Source organism: Rhipicephalus sanguineus, chromosome 8, assembly GCF_013339695.2.
Source record: "Rhipicephalus sanguineus isolate Rsan-2018 chromosome 8, BIME_Rsan_1.4, whole genome shotgun sequence".
NCBI lineage: Eukaryota > Metazoa > Arthropoda > Arachnida > Ixodida > Ixodidae > Rhipicephalus > Rhipicephalus sanguineus.
The window spans coordinates 161,952,060-161,979,674 of record NC_051183.1 but is presented as its reverse complement, the minus strand read 5'-3'; the positions used below and the strand labels follow the sequence as shown (position 1 = coordinate 161,979,674).

General features: G+C 48.8%; 1 protein-coding gene across 1 annotated transcript in view; it reads right to left on the bottom strand.

The window, feature by feature from the left end:
* Positions 1-24,863, bottom strand: part of LOC119403652 (trichohyalin-like) — a 49,295-nt gene extending 24,432 nt beyond the window's left edge. The window contains exon 1 of the mRNA XM_037670568.1: positions 24,286-24,863. Coding sequence (XP_037526496.1) covers positions 24,286-24,863 — 578 coding nt within the window. The remainder of the gene's footprint in view (positions 1-24,285) is intronic.
* Between the last annotated feature and the right edge of the window lie 2,752 nt (positions 24,864-27,615).

Genomic DNA, 27,615 nt, shown 5'->3' with positions numbered 1-27,615 from the left:
TTCAAGGACGGAATTAGCCCCTAATCCAAACAAGCTTCGGGCCGTGGTCGGGCTCCCCAAACCTACGTCCGTCAAACAACTGCGCAGTTTCATAGGACTGTATTCCTACTGTCGATGCTTCATTCGTAACTTCGCCACTGTCATGTCGCCGCTAACGAAGCTCCTTGGAAGTAACGAGCCCCTCAATTTGTGGTCCTCAGAGTGCGACGACGTGTTCGCAAAGCTCCGTCGTTTATGAACGTAGCGTGTGTTAGCGCGGTAGAGACGTAGAGATAGGTAGGCGCTAATTAGCGCCTAGCTATGTCTACCTCTGTGTCGTGTTACTTTCTCTTATGTACCGCGCTAATACACGCTACGTTCATGAATGAGCAACTCGCCCGATCAGCAACTCTTCTGAACTCCGTCGTTTGTTGACGTCTCCTGCCTTACTACGTCACTACGACCCTACGGCGCCTACAGAGGTACACACGGACTCCATCGGTGCTGAGCTCGGTGCTGTCCTTGCGCAGCGCGGACTAGGGTTCTCTGAATATGTCTCGTCCTGTAAGGTATCTTTCAATAAATCTCAATAACTCGAATATGACTCTCGGGTTATGACCCGACAATCATATTCGTTAAATCGTCTTACCCTCCCATGCCAATTTTGCTCTACACGACGTCGACTACGCTGGCGTTTAAATGGTAACTTCTGGTGTGGCATTACATTAGCACTCACGTTATAGCAAAGACGTCAGTATTATCAAAACGAAGTGCACGTTACGGTGCGATAATGTGAATATCATACGTAACTTCCGTTAGCGTATTCCTGCAAGGTCGAGCAACGCTTCAATAGAGCTTGCTGAATCAGAGCGATAGAAATGCAATGCTTATTAGACTTCTGTGAATGATTCTAAAATATTTACTCCGATTTACCGCAACGAAAATATAACAAAATTACATAGACGTTCCGCCACCTGTGCGGGTGGCATCCTCAGTATACACTGGCACCAACGGAGCGGAGATCGCCCAGTCCACGGTTAGTCACCTATGTCCCTGTAAGTGTCCGGTAGGGGGCAGCGGTTGTTGTTGCAAGCCAATTGGTCGCTACGGATGAACCACGATTCCAGGAATTTCCTTTGCCCCAACCTTTGTTCCCGAGCCAGCGTCGTCGCATTGTTGAAGTCGAAGGTATTCCCTGCTGTCCAGCAGTGTTCAACGAGCTGCATCTTGGAACGCGTGGCATGGGTGGCTTTAGCGACGACCCCTTTGTGTTCTTTGAGCCTTGTTGATCTTTTCCTGCCTGTTTGGCGGAAGTAAATCCCTTACAAAAATGTATTGAGACAGTCTATAGACTGTCTCAAAATGGTTTTAGACAGCCTATAGACTGTCTAAACCCGTTTTGGTAAGGAATAGCGTCGCCATCCACGCATTGTATTCAGTAAACGACCCCACTTTGATCGTTCGCAGGTGTGCGATCTTTGGGCTTAGCGAACACGTTTCCCAAGGTGTAATGAGGCTTAAAAGTGGTTTCTATACCCAGCGGACGCATACCTCTCCGAAGAGAGTCTGATATACCTTGAACATAAGGAATAGACACACTGGACGTCGTCTTTTCTCGTGGCGCACTCCTCGTTCCTTTTCGCATGCGCCTCTGGGTGTTAATAAACGTCCTTTGATAATGCCGTCGTTCCAGTGCACCAACCTCGCTTTCCCCTTCATGTAGCCGCAACTGCTGATTTAGAGCACACAGCATCACAACGTAGCAAGAAAGTCCTCACGACGGACCGTTTTTGTTCGGTCGGGTGATGAGATTCAACGAACGAAAAATTCCCGGTGTCACATTGCTTCCGGTGTACTGTCGTTTTGAAACTGTCATGATCAGCCCTACGTACAAGCACATCGACAAAATGCAAGACATTGTCTTTTTCAGTTTCGCACGTGAACTCAATCGCATGCTGTGCACTGTTGAGCACCTCGTGGAAGGCCTGTTGATTTGCTCTTTTCAAGATAACAAAAGTGTCGTCAGACCGAACCGACGCCCACTACCATTCCGAGGATCATAAAGATAATTTACTAACTTACAACGAGATCACTAAATACTACTACACGGGGCGTAGGCAATGGCGACCGCCACATGTAAAGTTGAACAGGGCTCAGGCAGTCACGCTACGGTTTCTGCAAACTGGGATATACCCCATTCCGCATTTCGTAAATAATATTCACCGCGAAAAGGAAATTCGAAAGGAATGTGACGCATGCGATGGCATCATTGAAATCAGGCACATGCTGGCGGGCTGTCCCGCGACTCTCGCCAACCCCGAAGAAAAATGGCTTCACTGGCAGAAGATGATCTCCAGCTGTTCCACCAAGATCAACTACGGGTTGTCCAGAGGGTTCGCGATGGCTCCAGAAGGCTCGGCCTAACGATGGCGACGTGGACGCGGACCGTCTCGGTCTGAAAAGAACGGGCTTGAGGACTCCTTATAAAGTTTTGTGAATGAATGAATCCAAATTCCTATAGTACACGTTAACCTGAAAGGGTAGTGAGTTCGGTACACGTGTTTCGACGTTCTCCATCACTAAGTTTGCCACGGCAACGGAAACAGGGAATCCCATAGGGCACCCTTCAAGTTGAAAGATGCCCTATGGGAGGGGTGCCCTATGGGCAAACCGCAGCAAACTACGATCTCCTCCACCGACATGGACGTACGGCTCTCTAAATTCCGATCTTCATTCAAACGGGCCTCCGCCACGTCAATTGCCAGGATAACAGGGACATTTGTAAACAAGGAAATAACATCAGAAGACACCATCACATTTTTATCATCAAGGTGCTGCGTGCGTACATCAGTTGCAAATTGATGCGAGTTATTAAGTGACTTGGTATTGTCCTTGGTTAGCGGCCTCAGCAATCTAACCAAAAACTTCGAGAAGTTGTAAGTTGGTGACTCAATGAACGACACCATAGGACGGAAAGGACAACCGACTTTGTGCACCTTGGGCATCTCATAGATTGTTGGGAGTGGTCCCGTGCGAAGAAAATAGTCGGCGGTACAACGTTTGATCTGGGCTTCTTTTGTTGCGCAGTGCCCGTAACTGTCTATACCATAACTGTCCAACCAGCTGTCGTTGTGACTGCTGTCGGATCACAGTTCAGCTTCAGAAAGTGCAAGGGATTGTTCAAGATGACGCACATTTTCTCCTCATAATCCTTTCGATCCACCAACACCGTGCCTTTGCCCTTGTCAGCAGAAAGGACGACGATGGAGCAGGGGCGTAGCCAAGGGGGTGGGCATCCCCTCCTGACAATTTGCACTTTTGCTTACATATGTATACGCGCACACATACAAACGCACGAACACACTGAAAGTATGGTTGAACCCTCCCCCCTCCCATGAAAAAATTTCTGGCTACGCCCCTGCGATCGAGTTATCTGACTTGAGGTCGTTGAGCGTAGCGCGTTCCCTAGCAGTAAGTTCGTACTAGGGCTTTTGGCATTCGCCAGGACACATGGAATTCGGTTACGAGCCAGGTTCACGCCACTTGTATCCTGAACGTGCCGCAACTTCTCCTCAACCTCCGCGATGATGTCCCGTTTTGGCATTCTCCGTGGGGCTATCGCGAAGTTCGGGCCTTTTGACAGCAGACTGATGTGGTTGTCCGACAGATGTCTCGAGGAAAGGTTATGCACCGCTTTGCAAGTGTTACGTTGCGGCTAACGGTGATGCAACAATCAGGCAAGTTTCTGACCATGGACTTGGGTGCATTTGGCCCTTTCCAAATATTCAACTTGGTTGCGCGCCCTGATAATGTCATGGAAGTCATTGAGAGGGAGCTTTGAGCGCAGATAGGTTTCCGCCACATACACGCGACGTGTTACTTGCTGTATTTGTTGCTTGTTGTACTGTATTCGGGCTTTCAGGCAGTTGCGCCCGAAGTCCCGGGCGAGCTTGCGGGCGTACGGGTGTCCACTAGGGTCTTGAAGTGAAGACTTCTGGACATTACGTTGTTCTTCAGGCAATCGTAGTTTGAACGCAGATGAAACTCTAGCCGCACAGTCTTCGTAGACTGCTGATGTACTCCCTAACTGTGTGAAGAATACTTTCGTACAGAACTCGGATAAAGGTAAAAATGTTCCAAAAGCCGGGTGGGTTCATGATTCTAAAATATTTACCCCGACTTAACGCAACGAAAATATAATAAAATTACATAGACGTTCCGCCACCTATGCGGGTGGCATCCCCAGTATACACTGGCACCAACCGAGCGGAGGTCAGCCAGTCATGCGCTTACTAAGGCCAATCCCACCATCACGAAAAAAAGTTGGGCAGCTCCGCACTAGTGGTGCGATGACTGAGGTAGCAGCGGAGCTGGTGGCGCTCCCCTCACCCTCGCCTGTCTGTCTCTTTCTGTCTCTCTCTCTTTCTCGTTCTTCTTCTTTCTATCTTTCTTTCTCTGTCTTCTATTTCTTTCTCTCTATTTCTGTATTTCTGCCGTTCTCTTTCTATCGCTTTTTGTCGCTGTCTATATCCTTATATCTCCCTCTGATTCTCTCTCTGTCTCTCCATCTGTTTCTTTATAGTCTGTTTTAGTCTCTGTTCTCCTCCTTTCGCTCGTCCTCATCCTCGCATCGGTCGTCTTCTCCCTCAAATTGCTTTTCCGCCCCCTTGCTACACTGTACTGTATAAGTCAATGCCGAGCTCCGCTAGCCGCTCGCATTCGAATGGAGCGTACGCGTGTTCGAACCTCGCCTCGCGAAGAAATGTTTGCCCCGAGAATTTATCGCTCCTTTAACTTTCTTTTTCTTTCTTTCTTTTTTTCTTTATCTCTCTCTTTGCTCGTTGTCTCGTCCATAAGTGTTGTTGCAACGCCCGTGGAGAAATCGGCCCTTTAGTTTTAGGAGTGAAGCAGAAGGTGAAGACGACGATGACGAAGAGGGCGAAGAGAGCGCGTGCCGGTTCATTATGATCGTTTTCTGGTGACGCCGCACAAACTACGGCGAGCTACAGCAGCTTAGCTGCTTAAAAAAAGCCATGCATGTCCACGAAGTGAATCATGAGGAGTGGGTGAACCTTTGGGTATCGTATGGGTGAGTAACCGTATGTTACCCGAGCGTTGTCCCATATAATGTAAATTGAGTGACATAAATTGACATAAGGAGTTGCTAGCAACAACTTGTAGTTTGGGGGAGTCGGTTCATGATACGGAAACTAGAAGCAGCGCGAAAAAAACAGCGCCCATCCTGTTGTGTGTTCCTATTTTTGTCGTCGTTTTTTTCGGTCTGCTTCTAGATTTCGCATGAGGAGTCGACGATAAAGCCAGGTCCTAAGGACCATAATGTGTACGTTGAAGTCGCCTGCTAGTAAAAAGAGTTGGCGCTTGTAGGTGTTTTATATTGTTCTGTCACAATTATGATTGCTGTTCGTCTACTGTAAACATTTTTTTTTATTCACCTACACATATGTGTTTCGACTATAGCGACGGTTTTCTTTATACCGTGACACAAGCCAGTAGCCAAAGGGGGTGGGGGGCCATGTGGACCGGAAGCCCGGGACCCCCCTCCCCACAAGTATAAAGGGTTTGTGCTGGTAGGTGTTTTATATTGTTTCGTCTCAATTATGATTGATATTATTCTATTGTTAAACGTGGTGTTTCGATTCTACATGGTGCTGTGCCGTGCGCACGGGCGCCATACGGACAAGGCTCGGCCTTACGGTGCTTCGCCCCTGAAATGCCTGGCGATCACCTTGGCCCTTACAAAGTTCCGACTGGAATTTCATGACTTGCAAGCCAGTTGGCAGTATTATTTATGTGCCAAGCGCTGCTGCCGCATGCTTCCTGCAAGTGTAAAATTGACAAGCATTGAATTTCAATGTCATGCCTAGATTATTCCCCCAGAAAATTGTGTAAACAGGCGATCGTGCCATCTTCCAATAATCAGATCCAGCACCTTAAAGAGGTCCATTGTGGTACTTGCGCGAAAACAAACGGGGACGAAGGAAGGTGTATTACAATGAATTCGTTCCAACTAGGCTGACTAGCAGTTTTGCTTAAAGGGGTCATGAAGCACTCCTTGGGCTTGTTGAAAAAACACATCCGGCGGAAAGCAGACACGGCTATGAATCACTCAGCCAAATATTGCAGTCGTGCGCGTCGCGTAAAGGCTACAAGCAGAGCGCAAAGTTGCTGTTTTCTCAGGCGCCCTTTTTTCCAACAGAGGCCGGTTCTCACTCTGGTCGGTGGGCGGGGCGCCTGTCAGTTGACGTCACGTATCTGATTCTCCGCGTCGCAAAAGACATAGAATCCTCATTGGCCTACAGCCGGGATTGGTGTTTGAATCAGATGCGCTTGTTCTCCCTGACACTATGTATAATAGTTGCTGTAGTTTAACAAACAGGCTGAAAAAGGCAAACACTTCTTTGCGAGCTTTCAAGAAGTTCACTCACTTCTGGCAGAGGCCAACTGTCGTCTGATGAACTCGACGCGCCCGTGCCCGTTCGAGCGTAAACTAAATTTGGCCGCACAACCTTTTCGGGATCGCAGCCAGAGTGTCGGAACGAAATATTTTTCGTTTCGGTTTTAGTTTCGTTCCTCCGCAAAAAGTTGCGTTCCGTTCTGTTCCGCAGCAAAAAAAAAAAAAATGTTCGGTAGCGGTTCATAACGTTTTTTCTTTTGTATGCAAAAATTTGAAGTTAAAGGAATGCCAACACCAAAATTCGAACATAATTTGACTGTTGCATCATACTAATTGGTGTATATACGTGCAATCTGTACAATATCAGCCACAAATAGAGCCTAAATAGTATTTATTTGAGTTTTGAATTTCATGAAAGTCCCTAATGGGAAATAGAAGCAAAAAACGATGATGTCATCGTGCGGGGCCTTTTTTAAACAAAGTACGTCACGAGCTCCGGCCGAGATACCTAAGGCGTGTACGAGACGGGCAATGCTGGTGGCGAAACATCATGCATGGCTTAACCAGAGACCTACAAAATAACATTGCAGCGACTTACCCGCTTACTGACTCTGCGTAAAGCATTAACAGTGAGATAATTAGCAACTCACAGCACAGCTCACAGCTCGTTGCTTTTTTTGCGACAAGAACAGCAACGCGACGGAGAAAACGGAAAAAAAAAATTATTGTAATAGGCCCAACCGCCACAAGTTGGCTCTACCGGCTCCACGGCTGGTGCTACTGCTGCAGCCGTCAACAGCTCCGGTAACCAGGTATCTGCTAACGTTACGAATTCAACAGAGAAGCTAAATTTACCTACTGCCTGGATCGTATTGCGTAGTGGACAGATAACTGCTTCGGCGTTCGGGCGTGGGTACATGGGATCGGTATGCCTTGAGGACGCAGCGTTGCCTAATCTAAATACGAGTCAATAGAGCGTACATCACTTCACTTGCATGTTACACACAAACACGGTTACAGAGCACCAATGTTGTGATTTTACTGCTTCCTTCGTCACTTCTCAACCTGATACTTTACAAATGATCGAAGCGAAAATGTTTCAGCACGTCTAATGCTGCGGCTGCTCCAAGCCTCACGGAAAACGTCGGCTCAGTTGGACGACGATGACATGAACAAAATTACAGCGATCGGCGAGATTCGTGAAGTGAATCGTGCATTTCTGAGTGATTTTTACACTCCTCCCTGCTCTTTCGTCCATCGCCTCACTAGACAAACGGTGTTGTTTGACGATTGATGAAACAAGCGCTGGCAATGCTCGACACAGCAGACGAAACAGCAGCGCTGACAACTTGGCAGAACCTGGCCAGTGACGTCACTGGATCTCGCGGTCACCTGATAGTATTTGTTAACGAGTAGTGCCGACTACGTCACGGGGCCACCGACTGCTCTTCGAAATCGAAAACTGCCTCCAGTTGTAACATACGAGCATATAAAAAATTCGCCTTGCGTTGGGGCAAATGAGTTTCGTTGAAGCTATTAACGAGTTAGTTGCCACAGAATAAAAGGAAAAAACAGAGGTTCACAAATTGTCTGTCACCACTCCTTTAAGGTAATCATAAAAAAACATTGGACTTGTCTGATAGTTACTTGCCCTCCTCTTAAGAAAGTGGGACAGGGGTAAAACACGTTCTTCAGAGGAGCGAAAGTAACTGTTCCACGAATTCCTACCAACTAGCACTAACCAGTATTCCCTTCAAAGTCATAGTATTTACTTTCTCAAAAGTCAATTACCGTGTTTTGTCCTTGTCCGGCGAACCAAAAAACTATCACATGCCCGTTTATGATAGTTTTTTGGTTCGCCGGACAAGGAACGATTTGCTAAAGGGCTTCGCTGTGAAAGAAGTACGCTCAGATTTCTGTATCCATAAAAATGAATTTCTGGCCAAGGACTCGCACTTGACTACACTTTTTTCGACTTTAAAAAAAAATATGAAGCAACTGCGAAATTGAGAGGCCGCTAAGTACTTTCTTGTGAACTTATCCCTGAAAGTACACAGGGCAAGAAATACACGAAGGTAAAGAAATGCGAACCAACGCCAGAAGTGTTACTCTTAATCCTGTGTACCACCATTCGGGTAGTTTTCGATGTCAGTCAAGTTACCAATGTAGTATAAATGGTTGTGAATGTTAGTGAGGTTTACATTGCATTTAAATACGTTGGACGCTAGCTTCTTGATCAACCACAGCTCCTCTGTTTAGGACTGAAGATTGGGCGATTTTGTATTCATTCATCGCAAAAATTAACAGCGTACATGTAATCAGGACAAAAGAAGACCTGGACAAAACATCAGTGCTTTTACCTTCTCAGAAATTGTTCCAACAGTGAGAATACTGTGTACAGGTCATAACCACTATGGCAACATAATTCAAAACAAAATAACCAGAGGTAAGAAACAAGGTGATTCAACAACGTGGTTCAACTGATTCAACTGATTTACATCAACGCGATTAAAATAACCTCGCACAACTAACACGCCTCCTAAAGGCTCTAAATATGCACATGTTACCCTGGGAAGTTCCAGTGCTTATATGTCACTAATGAAGTGACAATACCATAAAATGCGTGTGCTTCACAATACACACTGTCACTGAGCGGATGTCTGTCACGTTATATGGATATAATTATGTCTAAGTTTGAGGACTAAATAAGGCTTCTTGATATTGCTATGGGAAGAGAGCTTGGCAATAGCAGCGTTCCACATCGCGTTGGTAGGGTCGAAAGAATTTGTTATAAGTCAAGTACGAGCCACCTTTCGCACCAACGTTACTAGATTAGGTTACGTTGTTTCGCACGATGCCCAGCTCCCCGTATACATGGCTCGCATTGACGTCAGCGTGGCCGCCATCTTTAAGAACCAACTGGTTGAGAGTCCAGTGTTGGCGGTAACGCGTTACAAATAACGGCGTTACCGGTAACGCGTTACTTTTTCCGGTAACTTAGTAACGTACTCGTTACAATTTCGAAACTGTAACGGGTAACGTACTTAGGTTAACATTTTTCGGTAACGTGAGTTGTCACGTTACTCGTTACTTTTTCATCCTGTAGGTGCCTTTTTCCCAGAGCTCGCCCCGACGAATTCTTTTGTCGCAGCGTCGGACTGCTGTCCGCCTGCCAGGCATTGACAAAGGAAGTCCGGGCGGAATCGTTTGTTGCCACGCAAAGCTTGAAGATAGCAGCGAAATCCGCCGTGAGAAACTGTACGGACATGCTTTTCGGTGGAATTGGTTTGTAGCAGGTGCATTCCTTGCTAGCACCTGCCCTTTTCGTGCCCAAAAGACAGGCCGCCCGAAGAGAAAGCGCAAGGGCTGATTTACTCCATACCATGTGCTGATCGTGACCTTCGTACGTGGGAGAAACGAAGACCTTCCCCGAAAGGCTGCGACAACATGAAAACGACGTCCGCAAGTTCGAGTGACAGAGGAGCACACTCGCCGAGCACAGCGCGGTGAAAGATCGCCGCATCGAATTTGACAACTCCCGCGTCATCGACTTAGAGGCCAATTACCATAAGCGTCTTTTTGTGGAATCCTGGCCCATCCAGGCGACAGTCGGTAACGTCAACTGGTCTACAGGTGCGCTGCCGATCGAGAGTCTGCCTCAATGGAATTCTGCACATCATGGAAAATAGGCGTGACACCACGGCAGGAAGAAAACCCTGAAAAAGAAGGCGACTGGGACGCGAAACGTCGGATTTTTTCCTTGTTACGCAAAAAAAAAAATCTTTTTACTCACTACCTTGGTTGGCGTCCCTCTGTTTCAACCAAAGCCCATTAGTACCGCTGTCACACGAACAGCCTTAACCGCGGTTAAGCTAACTACTGTTACGGCCTAACCACGGTTACAGGAAGCTACACGGCAGACTCCTAACCATGGTTATCGCAAACGAGTAATTCCACGAGAGAAAGACACGGACCTGAAAATGGATATTTTAGATTTGTTTGGGTATTTTACATCCTGTGCACATACCACCCAACAGGCCGGGAAGGAACTTTTTTCTTATTAACAGCATAATTTACGAGGGAGAAAATATCGAACATATTCAATACGGAGTGACCAATTTCATTACCTATCGTTCTAGAAAGTTCACGGCGATGTAAAACACAAATATTTCCGTTAAAAAAAACAAATTTTGTGTATGAAATGTGTGCGCAACAAATAGTAAAGTAACATTGTTTAAAACTTGTAGAGCGAAGGAAACTAGTTTTTTAAAAATGCCTAAGATATGCGAAATTTTATTATAGTCGCTACAGAGTTGATAACGCTGATCAACTTTGTTTTGAAAATAAGTTTTGCTTGTATTTATCCGCAACTGCAGCTAAATTTCGCGAGCGAGGCTGATCTTGAACACCCTCACATAAACGCTCGCAATCCTTGCGGTAATTATACAGGTTAAAGTGAACAAAAGATGTTTATGCACAGATATATGTTTCCGTGACTAGGGCATTAAAGCATTTCTTTACTACTACAAAATTTGCCCATCTATTTTGCTACTAGAAGCACGCCGTTAGAATTACTGTAAATTTCTTGAGAGTTCAGTGATGATTTCTTTGCGGATAGCATTGATGATTGAATTTCATATTGTGTATATTCTCAAATTGAGAAAAATGGCTTCACTATGTGCCAGAATCAGAAGTCATCACACGTAGATCTACAAGCAACTTTAAGCCACTATAACACTGCTAAGGTCTGGTACATTTGTGCAAATAATCCAACCCAGACTAGACGCCTGAGCTTTGGGAGTGAGCCTTAGCCAGCCCCACCCTCTAAGACCAGCGCCAGCTGATAGGGAGGGCTGTCGAAGCTGCGAAAGCCTATGCTTTCCTGGAAGTGGAAGACCACCCAGAAGACGACGCTTAAATATTACCGAAATAAAGATGTTCGTTCTCTTTCTATCTATGTCGTTAAATCAGCATTTTGGGTGTAATCATTGTTTGGGTTATAAGTTTTATGTGAAACGTAAATTTGAGGTTTAAAAACTCTTCTTGTGGGTTCCTGCAGCAAAGAGACGTTGATTAAAATTTATGATTGCGGAGTAACGGCAGAGGTAACGTCCGTTACTTTTTTTTCGGTAACGGTAACGGTAACGCGTTACATTTTTTTGTAGGTAACGTAGGGCGGTAACGCGTTCCTTTTTAAATATGTAACGAGTAACGTATTTAGTTACTTTTTTTCAGTAACGCCTACAACACTGGTTGAGACGCAGTGTGAACTCTTGCTCGAACGCGCAGAGCAACAAACGGTGACATCGGATTAGTTCCGGCGCCCCCTCATATCCTTTGTGTTCCCCCTTGGCGCTGCTGGCGATCAGAAGAAAGCGCGGAGAGCACAAAAGAATGCGCGGAGAGGGAACGACTGGGTGTCCTCCGCTGAAATGACACTCTAATAAGATAAAAATGTCACGGTGGCCGCCATGTTTGGAACCAGCGCAGAAAACCTCTCTGTGACGTCACGTGCAAGCTATGTATACCGATAGGCGCGGTCACGGTGCACCCTGTATATGTTAGGGAAAGTGTTTCCGTACAATAATATTCACGCTTGTGCATTCTTTAGCCGGTGCGGTATTACCGCACGTTCCGTGCAGTGAATCGGCATTGCTAGCTAAAACACTCTTAATATAAGACGCAGGGTAATCGTTAGGTGCATGTGTTTCGTGACTGCCCACGGGGAATTGTGTGCAGCCCACAACGCAACACTACATGCCACCAATCGCACGCATTACCACAAGGAACTAAAATTCGCACGCCCAGCCAACGAAGCGCTGGCCAAACACACACGATAGTGGCCTTGCGGATAGCAGACGCTCTATAGGCCCCTCGGTTCCTGCACTTCCGCTTTGCCAAAAAATGGCGTCACGCGCACAATGTTGTCAATAATTCTGGGAATTGAGGTGGGGAGAGTCGGCGCAATCAATAAAATTCATTTGTAATGAACCTGCGTATCTCTACGGCTTGTAATTCGGCATAAATAGCGGGAACGTGAAAAGGAACGTACCCAGCAAATTTTATTGAGATCCATTGACCTCAAAATATCGCCGGAGTTGACCTTTGAGAATAGTCGCGTGCTTTTCTTTCTTTTTTTCTTGCGTCGGGCTTTCTCCGCACTGGATTCAACGCGATAGCGTTATGCCCTTGTCACACGGACACTAAAAAGTATTTTAAGCAAGAAGACTTTTTCCGATAAAGAGTTCCACGCGCTGTCACACGACAGAAATCGATCTCTTTTTCACAAGCGGTCTTTTCTGGAAACAGCGTTCGACGAACTCTTTCACGGCGGTAAAAGAGTAGCCTCAAAACAAGTGCGCGCCAGCATTTATGAAGTGGTGAAAAAAATCGGCAAATATTTATTTCTGTGTCACTTGGGCTCACCATAAAAATAAATTTCATTTGTAAACAGCGTAAGAAAACCATTTAAATTTTATTTTTTGTGTACTCTCGTAAACAGGGTGAAAGGGTTGGGGTTATGGCCGCCCGCATAGAAGCGAGCATGGGCGCAAGTATAGTGCGTAGAATATATTCTAGGCACTGTAGCGCGAGTGAGCGCGGAAAGGCGAACGCCGGTGTGCAATCAGCCCAAGAAAAAGTGGCCGCGTATCTGCGTGCTACGCTGCAAATCCCGCCGAAAGATGATAGACGAGCGCTGCGCGAGATATCAGCGCCATATGGCATACGTTGGGAAACATTAGCTTGTACAGAGGGTTTCCTTCCGTGGCAGACGGCGTTCGTCGCCGTCCTGCATTTTCAACGCAGCCGCATTTTCAGCGCAGCCGCCATTTTAAGCGCAGCTTAAGAAACTAGGGTCTTTAGAATTACGTATCTATGTATTTTCTGGTAAAGGGACACACTACCTAATACTTACGTAGTAATATTGCGCCTCAGTTATGCGTAATGTTTGCTTTTTGTTCGACAGTGTAGACAATTATGAACCTACAAACCAGTTCAAGATGGCTCGCCCATGGGAAAGTGGTTCAACTTTTGCCGGGTGGCTGAAACGGGTGACAGACAGACAGACAGACAGACAGACAGACAGACAGACAGACCAAAATTTCTGCGTTTAAGTTCCCCAAGAAAGGCTATCGTCTTTAAAAAAGAAGCCCTGGGTACAATGGTCTGAGGCGGACACCGGGACATTAATTAGGCTATGGGAGGATAACCTGCACGCGTCTCGCCGCGTCTGCCTCGTTTTCCAGGGGGCGATGGTCCGCTACAAGACTTGCAGTTGTCACTTTTCCTCCTTACGATCATCCATGGCGAGGCAAAGAGCACTAGCAAGGAAAACAGACGCCCACTGTTGCCAGAATATTGTATAAAGGCCGCAAGTTGTGCAAACGCTTCTTAGTATACTACTGCGTGAACCTTTTTTTTCTCAGCTGGAGTTGTTAAATCCATGTCAACAAACGTGCCATACAATGAATTTGTACATCTTCTATCGAGATACATAATTTTCTTTTCGCTGGTTCTGTTTTGAAAGCGAGCACCGCTATTTCGGTAGCACATTCGGCAGGAACCTCTAAAAAGAGATCGTCGGTGCCGTGTGACTACGAGGGAACACCTCTTCATAAAAAAGTCACAGCATATCCACGGAGTGAATGATGATGAGTGGGCGAAGCTGCGTAGGTTCATCGGTAAACCGTGAATCTTCCGTGAATTCTGCCCAGTACATCATCACCGACGTGAGATCGGGCGCGTTTATACTAAAGGTTCGATGAGTTATGACGACTTGCAGCTCACTTTAATTTTACATGTACGCTGTGAATTTTCATTGTTTAGAAAACCATTGCTTTATAAAACATCTGGCGTCTTTCGTTAAGCAGCTGGCGTCTTTTCGTTTTGCTTTAGAAACATCTGGCGTCTTTCGTTGGTTTATTTCATCAGTCAACGGTGTTTTGAACAAAATTTTTATTGTTTAATCACGCACAGGAGAAATCTCACCAGGCACTACCTTGGAGGTAAACAATGGCTGCTAATGGGAATGAGAGACAGAAGAAGTCGGCTTTTAGCTAACACTTACACTTCTACTTCTACTAACGTTTCCTACTGGAACATGCCAATGGCTGCTAATGGGGAATGAGAGACAGAAGAATTCGGCTTTTAGTTAACGCGCACGCTGCGAATTTTTTATTGTTCAACAACGCACAGGAAAAATCTCCCACCGGCACCACCTTGGAGGTGAAGATCTGGTACTAGCGTTACGACTGGTTACGCACTACTACGACTACGAGGGATGAACGGGTGCCGCCTTAAGGAGCTTCGCCTCTAAAACGTCTTTCAACATAGTAAATGGCCGCTTACGTAAAAGACTTTTTGCGCGCCCATGCGACACGGGTATTAGAGAGCTCGTTTCGCAGAAATGCTGCCGTCGGTGTCGGTGTCGCTACGTCGCTTGTAAGCGAAAAATCGTCTTTGACCGAAAAATCGAGAAAGATGCGAATAAAGTGAATAATAAGAACCTTCGGTCTCATCAAGGATCGAACCCGGGCCGTTTGCGTGACAAAGCAGGTGTCCTACCACAAAGCCACAATGTTACTTGCAACTGCTTCGGGAAAAAACAGTACATAAATGCCATGTAGTGGAAGGAGTCTCCTTAACGCATTTTGTTCGGCTGGTGTCACGAAGCAAATGAGCCCAATCGGCGATTTGTAGGCGCATTGGCGAGGCCATCAAACTACGTTTTTTGGGCGACGCTATGCTTCGAAAAAAAGCCGGGATAGTGCAGCCATCGCCGCTAAAAACACACACGAACTTTCAAAGCGCTCCAAAAATGGACAACGATGTCCATCTAGCGGAAGACACATCAAGCCAACGTCTCCTTTTATGGCCTCCGAGATGGCGGGCGCACGGCGTCTCTGCCATCTTGGAGGCCATGCTCCTTTCTAGAGAAGGCGTTGATCAAGCAAACAGCAAACATTCGATAATGTGCTGCCATCAGTGAGGAGTTGTGAGAAATATGCCTCGACTCTAGCACAGGGAAGTGCTTTAGATCGAAAACCTGTACCAGTGCCTGTACCATTACTATAGATACATAGCGCGCGCGTGTGTGTGTGCACAATAATAAGTATGCACTTAGTGGTTGAAGTGCGCACTGGGGGCCGGATTTCGCTATCGCGTTCAACTCCTTAAAGCGAAGCTTAAGGGTCCCCCAATTTTTTATACCATGCGTTGAGGCACGCCGCCTTTGGCGAGCTCGTTATCGAAAAGCGTATACTGAGTGTGCATACCGTGCCAATTGGTCGTATCCAGGGCTTGTAGGCTTTTCCTTTTAATTCTGAATTTTAATTTGATGAAAAAACGACAAGCGAAGTCATTCTGTGGTCGAAGTGCTCTGTGAATATGAGACGAATGGTCCAAAGTTTGCCCCCTGCAGCATTCCGTGCAATATTGTACATCAGTCGACGAGACGAAGATATAACTTATTAACGCGTTCATAAATTTATTAAGCATTCTGAGAAATCTCTGCTTTCTGATGATAACACACTTCTTCCTAGAAGAATAGATCATTGGGCGAGTTGGTAATTCATGATAAATAAAATTTGCGCGAAAAAACGTAGGACGAGACGACTCACTTCTTTCCCTTGCACAGCTGCATGCATGCCCGCCAGCACAGAATGCATTGTAGCAGCTTCGGATACAAATGACAGAAAACGTGACAGAGAAGGTGAAATTGGAGATTTTGTTGGTCTCGTTCGTGATGAAAGATGTTAGATCCCGAACTTACCTCCTTTCTCTCACCTTTTATTTACATAATTTCTTCAAGAAGTAAAATTGAAAAGGAGCATGGTCCACGTGCAGGTAGTATTAAGGAGGATTGTAGCACTTAAAATGCCCAATTAGGGTAGTTTGCGTTTGCAGTGTACCACACACTACCTCTGTTTGCCACTGTCAGTAGCAGCTGCCGCTTCCCGAGTTGTAGACAATAGTAGTGTGCAGGGTGTCGGAACGGAACGAAAACCAAAAACGAAAAACGAAAAAAAAGCAACGATATTGATACGGGGTTGTATGAGTATATAAAATATGTATTTACAGAGAGGAATTAGTAAAAGAGTCAAGATGGCTGACCGCCACACTCGCGCGTCAGTCAGGCTCTTCAGCCCTTCGTCTTCCTTCACTTCCTCTCCGTAACAGGACCCTCGGGCATTGTAGCGCCGTCTCGGCGGAGGTCCGGCGATGAATTACGAGAGAAGTAGGGCTTCATCCGCGAAACATGCACAATGTCAACAGGTGGCGTACTTGACGAATCGAAGTGCAACGGCGCAATCTCGTAATTCACGTCGCTAACTTGACGCAAGACTTGGTAGGGTCCTGTGTAGCGGGACAGGAGTTTCTCGGAGAGCCCTACACGGCGACATGGTGACCAAAGGAGCACCCAATCACCTGCGGCAAACTTCATATTACGATGCCGGTGGTCATAACGGGCTTTCTGCATCTCCTGCGACGTGGCGAGACGAGATCGGGCGACTTGACAAGCCATGTGAGCCCGGTCAATAGCGTCGTGAGCGTACATGGTAACAGATGGCGCGGAAGGTAAGACGGTGTCAAACGGCAGTATGGGGTGGCGACCATACAAAAGATAAAAAGGTGAAAATCCCGTGGTGTCATGTCTAGAGGAATTATATGCAAAAGTCACATAGGCCAACGTGGCGTCCCAGTCGCGATGATCTTGAGAGACGTACATGGAAAGCATCTCTGTGAGTGTGCGGTTAAGACGTTCAGTAAGTCCATTAGTCTGTGGATGGTAGGCGGTGGACAGCTTGTGCTCTGTGGCACAAGATCTAAGTAGGTGGTCGAAAACTCTGGACAAGAAAGAGCGGCCGCGGTCCGTGAGCAGCTGTCGGGGTGCACCGTGGAGGAGGATGACGTCGTGAAGAAGAAAATCGGCGATGTCAGTGGCGCAACTAGTTGGCATGGTCTTCGTGATGGCGTAACGTGTCGCATAATCTGTAGCGACCGCGATCCACTTACTTCCCAAAGTCGTCGTCGGAAAAGGGCCAAGCAGGTCAAGGCCGACGCGATGGAATTGGTTGTAGAAATCCAGCAGGCGGCAGAGGAGGCCTTTTCCGGCGTTGGCATAGGTCGCAAGTAGCAACATAACGACGCACGGAGCGGTATAGCCCAGGCCAGAAGAACCGACGTCGCACGCGGTCGTATGTGCGCGAAACTACGAGATGTCCCGCCATCGGTGCGTCGTGAAGTTGTTCAAGTATGACGGGCCGTAGATGGCGAGGAACGACAAGCAGGAGCTCAGGGCCTTCAATGCTGACGTTGCGGCGGTAGAGGATGCCGTTATGCAGCACGAACATACGGAACGCGGCGTCGGTGCTGCCAGACTGGATGGCATCGATGATGGTGCGCAATGACTCATCCCGACGTTGTTCGGTGCGCATGTCGCTCATGTCAGTAAAAGCCATTACGCAGCTGTCCGGATCATCCGCAGCGGGATCAGGAGGATCCACCGGATGACGGGAAAGACAGTCTGCATCCTTGTGCAAACGTCCAGACTTGTAGGTGACTGTGAACGAAAATTCCTGGAGCCGCAAAGCCCAGCGACCAAGACGTCCGGTCGGGTCCTTCAGAGAAGTGAGCCAGCAGAGAGCGTGGTGGTCCGTAACGACGGAGAACATGCGGCCAAATAGGTATGGCCGGAACTTAGCGACAGCCCAGACTAAAGCCAAGCACTCTCTTTAGGTGATGGAATAATTTCTCTCGGGGGAAGAGAGCAGGCGACTGGCGTAAGCTATCGCGCACTGTTGACTGTGCTGCCGTTGAGCGAGAACTGCTCCGATACCGTGCCCGCTGGCGTCGGTGCGAACTTCTGTTGGAGCAGATGGGTCAAAGTGGGCAAGTATGGGGGGAGTAGTCAAGAAGCCAATGAGAGCGGTGAACGCTTGAGCCTGCTCAGGGCCCCATGAGAATGTGGTGTCTTTCTTCAGCAGGTCTGTTAGTGGCCTAGCAATGTCGGCGAAGTTTTTCACAAAACGACGAAAGTAAGAGCATAGGCCGATGAAGCTCCGCACGTCAGAAGTAGAGGAGGGCACAGGAAAGCTGCGAACAGCGCTGATCTTTTCAGGATCTGGTTGGACGCCGTCAGCGTTTACAAGATGACCCAGCACGGTAATCTCCCGGCGGCCAAACTGGCATTTCTTGGAATTCAGTTGAAGCCCGGCTGTTCTGAAGACTGCGAGAATTGCAGCGAGACGCGTCAGGTGGCTGTCGAAGGTGGAAGAAAAGGCAATCACATCGTCAAGGTAACAAAGACAAGTAGACCACTTGTAACCTCGCAACAGAGAGTCCATCATCCGTTCGAATGTCGCAGGAGCATTGCATAGGCCAAAGGGCATGACCTTAAACTGGTATAAGCCATCAGGTGTTACGAAGGCAGTTGTCACGTATCTCGGGAGCGCTTGCAATGTGTGATGGAGTTGGGAGAGTGAGCGAGGCGGGAGACCGTGGCGTCACTGCAAACAAATCTTTATCACACAGCACGGCAAACAAGAAGTTAACACCAAAAATTAATTAGAAGTAACATATTCAAAAACGCCCAGCGGTACAACTGAATACAACAACCACTTCTAACTAAGCTCGGCCTGAGTGGCCCGAAAGTCTGGCCACTATGGCGTCTCGGTCTAGCTACGCAGCTACGCGAATAGAACGTTCTTACTTCGCGTGAGTCCGTCGCCTCGCTTCCGTGCCAAAGTCGACGCTGAGTCCCGTCGACGCTGCTCCTCGCCGTCTGGGAGTCGCCGTCGTCGAAGCTGCCGCCTCGCTAGTCGTCGTCGTCGCTGACCCGTCGGTCTTTCTTCGAGAACGTCGTCTCGTCCGGTTAGGCCTAACCCTCGGCCTATCCTCTTGGTGCCACTGGGTCAAACTGCCGACGTGGCTCTCCGGTGATTGTCGGCGGGTTGCCGTCTCGTCGAGCTGTGGTAGTGCCGTAAGTGCCCTGCGAACTGCTGAATGAGGCTGCTGCAAGCTCGGGGAGCCTCGCTTGGGTGACGCCAAGGTCGACGGCTACCCTCCCGAGCCTCTCGTGCCGCTGCCCCCAGAACGAGGCCCTACTGCTCTCGTCGCGGGTGCGACGCTGGCTTGCCACACCTTGCTCCCCGACGACCCCACCGAACAATGACTGCTTGATCCTCTGGGGTTCCGCACCTCAGTTCGGGTCGCGTGGCACGCGCCTTCCTCCGGCCAATGGCTTGCGTCGACGTGGCGGGGGTGCACACCATCGGGTATTTTTCCATTCCCCGCACACCATCGACGCCTTGTGCTGTCCGGCGCGCGCCCCGTGCCCCTTTACTCATGACAGCAGTCTTCTCGCGGTCCATTGCATCGACAGAAATCTGCCAGTAGCCGGACCGAAGATCAACAGACGAGAAGTATGTAGCTCCGTGCAGACAGTCCAACGCGTCATCGATGCGTGGTAGCGGGTATACGTCTTTGCGGGTGATCTTGTTTAAGTGGCGATAGTCAACGCAGAAGCGCCAGCTACCATCTTTTTTCTTTACAAGGACGACAGGGGAGGCCCAAGGACTGTCTGATGGTTCGATGACACCTTTGCTAAGCATTTTCTCGACTTCCGTTTGGATCACTCTGCGCTCAGTGTGGGAGACACGATATGGGCGCCGACGAATAGGACTTGCGTCACCGGTGTTTATACGGTGCTGAACGACAGACGTTTGCCCTAGAGGTCTGTCGTCAAGATCAAAAATGTCACTGTACGACGCGAGGAGGCGACGGATGTCATTGGCCTCTGCAGGGTTGAGGTCCGGGACAATCATCTTCGAGAAATCAGCCGGCAAAGAAGATGAGCAGTGAGTCGCAGTAGGCGCAAGTAAATCAGTCTCGGCGCTGAGAGCTGCAATTTCAAATTCTTCAGTATCAGATATGTTGGCCAAGAACATGCCACGAGGAAGTACTTGAGGGCACAAGCTGAAATTTAGAAGTGGTAGCGAGGTATGGTTGTCAGTGACAGTGACGAGTGTATGCGGAACGGCAACGTTCCGGCTCAAAAGCACGTCAACGAGGCGATAGAGGACATATTCACCGTCGGGAACCTGTGGCTCTGCTGTCAGAACGACGTAGGTGACTGCCTGAGGTGAGAGACGCACGTCTTGAAGAGAGCACAGTCGCGGCGCGGTAGTGTTGGAAGCAGCGACGAGCTGAGGCAGTTCTAGCTGAAGGACGCCGGTAGCGCAATCGATGAGAGCAGAGTGATTTGACAAAAAAGTCCAGTCCAAGGATAACGTCGTAAGGGCAGCGGTCAATCACGGCGAAGATGACTGAAGTAGGTTGGTCGACTATACTTAAGCGGGCAGTACACATACCATGAACGATTGGCGTGCCGCCATCGGCCACACGGAGCACTTGTGTAGCTGCTAGTGTGAGGACTTTCTTTAAACGTGTGCGTAGCCGTGAACTCATTACAGATAGGTTCGCTCCCGTGTCGACAAGTGCTTGAACAGGTACGCCGTCTACTTTAACGTCGAGGAGACTTCGTCAGGTGGGTACAGAGAGAGGATTTGCTGCCGTAGTCGTCAATGCAGCACCACCTCCGGGGGCTGCATTTCTTAGTTTTCCGAAATGGTGCGGCCGAAATCCACGGGGGACGATAGGCGTCGTGGCTGTGGCGAACGGGACGGTGGGCGACGTGTTTGCGGCGAACGAGATTGGTGTCCACGTGGCGAAGGCGAGCGGCTGTACCAAGTGTTCCTAGCGGCATTGTCAGCGGCGTTGGACTCGGGAGCGGGTGAAAAATGGTGGGCATTACTGTCAAAACGGGTCATATTGGTCGTTGCACGAGGTGCCGAGGACCATGTGCTGCGGCAGTAGCGGGCAATATGTCCAGCGCGGTGGCAGGTGAAACATATTGGGCGGTCATCTGCAGTTCGCCATTCAGCCGGGTTGCGAGAACGTGGAGAGAATCGTCGGTTTGAGGAGGGCGTGGCAGAAAGGCGTTCGCTGACTCTGGGCGTGGCGACAGAACACACAGAATGCACTCCGATATTTTGCAGCTCCTGACGAACGATGGCTTGAACGAGAGGAACAGTAACAGGGGTGGCATCGGTACTGCGCGAATAGAATGCTGAGGGCGCCATCGCTTCCAGTTCACGACGAACAATTCGTGTCAGGTCTTCCGGCGGCGAAGGATGTTGCGGTGTTGACTGCTCTTCACATGTCGACGTGGCAGCGGTGTTTGTAAGTCTGGCGAACGGTTGCAGAATGCGGGGGCTTTTTGCTTGCTCGAACTGACGACACTCTTTGATGATCGCATCCACGGTGGAACAGCCCTTGCACATCAGGAGGTTGAATGCATCGTCGGTGATCCCCTTCAGCACATGCCCGACCTTTTCACTTTCCGTCATATCACTCTCGGCCTTTCGGCAGAGAGCGAGCACGTCCTGAATATAGGAGAGGTACGATTCCGTGGCAGATTGGGCACGGCAGGCCAGTGCCTTTTTTGGCGGCGATGTTACGGCCGGCGGGTTCGCCAAATACCTCTCGCAACTTTTCTTTGCATTGGTCCCACCTAGTGAGTTCTTCTTCGTTGTTTTCGTACCACACCTCCACAGTGTCCCTCAAGTAAAATAACACATTGGCCAGCTGAAGTGTGGGATCCCATCTGTACGGTACACTCACGCGTTCAAACATGGCCAACCAGTCTTCAACGTCGACACCATCGGTCCCACAGAACGTACCGGGATCCTTAGGTGGCACAAAAACAAGTGGTGGTGATAGCGACGTTGATGGAGACAGCGACGTTGATGCAGGAGGCTCAACGTTAGCCATGGTTGGGAGGGCGATGCGACGTCCGCTGCGGAGCTCCATTGCCTGCTGCAGTACCCAACACCTCCACCAATATGATACGGGGTTGTATGAGTATATAAAATATGTATTTACAGAGGAATTAGTAAAAGAGTCAAGATGGCTGACCGCCACACTCGCGCGCTAGTCAGGCTCTTCAGCCCTTCGTCTTCCTTCACTTCCTCTCCGTAACAATATTTTTGACCGGAACAAAGAAGTTGTGATGTTGTGTTTGGGTTCAGGATTCGCTCCAGAAAGAATGAGGCAGCACGCAGGTGGACAAGCACACGTAAGACATCTTTACACACACGAAAGGACTCAACGAATATAGAAAACAGTTACATATGCGACGTAATGGCTGCTACGCGAAATAGTCAAGCAGTGGCGTACAGTTTGCCGTCGGAGCCGATGAGGTTGCCGAGTTGACGGCGTCGTGCGTAGACCGTGTCGGTGCCGTAGCTCGGTGCTGGTCTGGCCGCGTGAAGTCACGGGGTCTACTCCGCGGCCGTTGATGCCGGAACTCTGCGCCCGAGGGACCCGTTCCACGGTTGACGGCCTCGGCTCGTGGGCCGAACCCTGAGTGCGCCCGTCTGCACACGGCGTCGAGGCTTGGCCCGGCCTCGTACACGGTCCCTGGCTCGATCTTCCCGTAGCGGGAACGCTCCGTTACGTCGAGGCACCAGGAGCTACGGCTGTGGTTTCTCCCATGGACCGGACGCCCAGCGAAGGAGATCCCAGCCTTGGAATTCGAATCTCCCGCACGGCCCACGCGCTGGTCACGCTGTCTCGAGGCACGCCGCGCACACGATCGCCGTCCTTTTTGCCACCGCACGGCACATACGCAATTCGCCCCCGCACGGCGCACACATTCAAAGGGCCACAAAAGTCGTAACACAAGTCGCCACCGCACGGCGCAGTTTCGTTTTTGGCTATTTTAAAACCGCGCGCACCATATATTATTACAATACCCCCTTTTTCAAGAAAGTTGTTTACAACTATTCTAAGATAGAAGCGCGGGAATAAACAGTTAGTGCACAGCACGCTTTCGAGTTTGTGCGGTTCAGGTTGTTGCAACATGTCAAGCACGACTCATGTAGTCCGCTCCTACGTTGTCACAGCCTTTTATGTACTCAACATAAAAGGAATATTCTTGCAAAAGGAGACTCCATCTCAACACTCTATTGTTGAGGTGTTTGGCAGAATTCAAGTACTGTAAGGGCTGGTGGTCTGACTGCACAATGAAAGACTTTCCATACAAGTAAATATGGAACTTCTGTATGGCCCATACAAGTGCGAGGCATTCCCGCTCGATTGTAGAATAGCGGGTCTCCCTGGGCAATAGGTTACGACTAGCGTAAGCTACAGGGTGTAGCACTTGATCGTTTCCCATTTGAAGCAATACCACACCCAGACTCGTATTTGAGGCGTCTGTGCGAAGTACAAACTCCTTCGAAAGGTCGGGAGCGAGGAGGATGGGCGCATCACCAAGCTTCTCCTTCAGTGCTGCGAATGCTTCTTCTTGAGCTGGGCCCCACGATACATTGTGACTTTGTCCTTTTCTTGTGAGGTCTGTCAATGGCTTTGTTAGTTCGGCGTAGTTCGGTATGAACTTCCGGTAATAGCCAGTCAAGCCCAGGAATGACTGTACTGCCTTCTTGCTTGTAGGACGTTTAGCTGCCAGAATATTCTCCAGGGTTTTGAGAAGGGGTTCGACTGTAGCCTTCCCGATGCGATGTCCCAGAAACACTATGCTGCTTTCTCCTATTTCGCATTTCGTTGGCTTGATCGTGAGATTGGCTTGTTTGATTCGATCAAACACTTTCCTGAGGGTGTCTACGTGTTCTTGCCATGTGTCGGTCGCAATGACAACATCGTCGAAGTAATGATGAACATTTTCGACACCACCCAGTACATTTCTCATCGGGCGCGCAAATACGGCCGGCGCCGTCTTGATACCAAAAGGCATGTAAATAAAGTGGTAGAGACCAGACATGCTGGAGAAAGCAGTTTTCTCACGGCTTTCTGTTGACATCGGTACTTGCCAATATCCTTTCGTAAAGTCAAATTTGGAAAAAATCCGCTTTTGACCAACAAGCGCAAGCACAACATCAATGCGTGGTATTGGCTCGCAATCTGGGATGAGTATCTTGTTTAGCTCCCTGAAATCGATGCAGAGCCGAAGCGTGTTCTCTGGTTTCTTCACCACAACAATGGGTGCGTGGTACGGCGACTTAGACTTCTCAATGATACCCAACTTCAGCATCTCTTGCACTTCGTTTTCGACCTTTTCTTGCAAGGCAAATGGTATAGGGTACTGAGGGACGTGCACCGGTTTATCGGATGTAAGACGAAGGGAACACTCTACGAGCGCAGTCTTTCCAGGCAGGTCTGAAAAAATGTCGGCATACTCTTCCAATAAGCATTCCACTTCCTTATCCTGTTCAGCAGTAAGGTCTGTGGAAAGGTTGACATTGGTGCAAAACTGCGTGCGATGCAGGTTCAGTACTGGCATAGGATTCACTTCGTCGTCTTGTCCTTCGGTGATGTTCTCGGTAACCTCTGTGACAACTGACACCTGTTGGGGCTCGCTAGGCTCCCGTTCTTCGTATTTCTTGAGCATATTTATAAGGAATATCTTGTTTTTCCCAAAGACGTCAATGAGGTAATCCACGTCATTTCTTTGCTCAATTACTGGGAATGGTCCTTTCCATTGCATTAGAAGTTTATTGGAGTCAGTAGGCAACAATATGAGAACTTTGTCGCCTGAACACAAATTTCTAGGACGACTCTTCTTGTCGTAGTATGTTCTTTGCTTGGCGCGAGCTTTCTCTAATTGTTCGTGCGCGATCTTGCACGTCTCCTCCAGCCGATTCCGCAAGTCAAAGACATACGTGTAGGTTGTCCGTGTTTCGCCGTCGAGGTCCTCATTCGTCCACAGTTCCCTTAATACTGTCAGTGGTCCTCGGACATGACGGCCATAGATAAGTTGAAAGGGAGAGAACCCGAGGCTTGTCTGTGGCACTTCTCGGTACGCAAAAAGCAGCGGTGCGAGGTACCTGTCCCATGATCGTGGTTTCTCTTGGCACATTCTTCTTAACATCATTTTCAGGGTGCCATTGAATTTCTCGACGAGGCCATTCGCCATGGCATGGTATGGCGTCGTCTTGAGGAGCTTCACAGAGAGAAGCCGACTGGCCTCTTTCATTAAGTCGGAGGTAAAGCTTGCTCCCTGGTCAGTGACTATTTCTTTGGGCAAACCAATGCGGGAAAACATTTCTATAAGCGCTTCGGCAACATGAATGGCATCAATTGCAGGAAGTGCTGCAGCATACGGATACCTAGTTGCGAAATCAACTAAGGTCAGAACGTATCGGTTTCCCCGGTCTGACATTGGTGAAAAGGGGCCGATCAAATCCACTGCCACTCTTTCGAAAGGTGTGCGGATCAGAGGCATGTTGCCCAATGGAGCGACTCCTACTTTTCCTTTAGGTGTTGTTCGTTGACATACGTCACAGGACTTCACGAAGCGTTTTACGTCTCCGTGTAAATCAGGCCAGTAGAATTCTTGCAAAATATGATCGGTTGTTCTTTTGATACCTTGATGCCCAGCCATGATGTTTTGATGGGCAACTTCTAAAATATTTCGTCGGAATGCCTTTGGAACTACCACCTGTCTAAATGTTCTACCTGTCGCAAGGCGATAACGTCGGTAGAGCAATCCATTTTCTTCCACGAATTCAAAGCTGTGGCCTTTTCCAGATTTAAATTCTCTGTTCACCTTCGCAAAAAGCGATTTCAACTTGGGGTCCTTCTGCTGTCCTTCAATCAGTTGCGCTTTGGTAATGTCACTCGACACAACTTCTTGGACGCACAAGAGACGCATCTTGCTGTGTTTTGGTTGCTGAGCCTTGGCTTTAGCCACGCTTGAAGCCTGTGGAGGGTTTCTGGTCACGTTCGGTTCTTTACACAACTCCTCCTCTTCCTCAGTCGCAATTGCTCGCTCCCAGTCAGAATCAGGATCGTATGGTCCTCTGACTCCTGGAAGGTTTCCTAAAACCACGTCGTACAGTGGGTGGTTCATACAAGCCACTTTTATGTTGCCTGAAAAGTAAGGCGTTTTCACTTGTACGATGGCTTCGGGGAGGCGACTACTTGAACCATCAAGCAAAACGACATTGCTTGCTTTGCCCGTCAAGCACTCCTCAGGAATTAACTCTCGCCTGACAATTGCTGTATTGCAGCCTGTGTCCCGAAGCACGCGAACCTTTCGTCGTAGCAATCGCCCTTCGACTACTGGCATCCCGTCGCTTAGGAAAGGTACAGCGGGTTTCCTGCTCTCGTCGTCGTTACTGGAGCGGCTAGCTTGCTTTCGTGGCCACTTTGCTGTTTTGCCCTGACGAGATCCAGTCGGTTGTGCTTCTGTGAATGCACAGGACGAAGTCGGTTTGTTGTCTGAGCGCTGACCTCTGCAGTTTTCAGCTGTGTGTCCCGGTTTGCCGCACAATTTGCACTTTACCATTTGTTTAGGTTGGCTGCGACAGTCGGGAGCCGAATGGCCGAAATGATTGCAGAGCATGCACTTAACTTGCGGTTTTCGGGGCGCTTCATTAGGTTTCTCACCGAAATCCTTCCCGGTATCGGGACCTTTTCCAATGTTTGGCAAATTCTGTGCTTCGAGGAAGCGATCAGTTAGCTTAGCAAGCTCGTCAAGTGATTTGCCCTCTCGCTCCTTCAAGAAGATAACTAGTTTCGGTTGGCAACAGCGTAGGAATTGCTCGGAGATTATATGATCACGTAGCCCTTCGTACGTTTTCGACACGTTGGCCATGTCGATCCAATGATCAAAATAACTCGCAATTCTCACGGCTAACTGCGTTCCAGTTTCGCCATCCGCAGCTCTTGCCTTGCGAAACTTGTCTTGGTAACCCTGCGCCGTAAATTGGAACCTCTGCAGCAAGGCTTTCTTCACCTTCTGGTAGTCCAATGAATCGGCGGCAGTCATCCTACCGATAACAGTTAAAGCGTCGCCAGTGAGGCACATGCTCACAGCAAGGGCCCATTTCTCTTGCGGCCAGTCCTGACCGGTTGCTACTCGCTCAAATCTCTGCCAGTACGCGTGCAAGTCGTCGCGTTTTTCATCGAAGAGAGGAAGTAGTTTCTGTGGATTAAGCGGTGATGAAGTGCTGGGTACAGGCAGAACGTCATTAGCTGCAGCCGGTACATTCCGAGCTCCTTCCTGAAGCTGTAGCTTTAGCTGGAGGATCTCACGCTGCCTCTCATCAGCTAAGCGCGCTATCTCCGCAGCTTCTTTCAGTGCCTCTCGTTCCGCAGCTCTTTCATCCCTTTGCTTTGCCTGCTGAGCCTCGATCCAC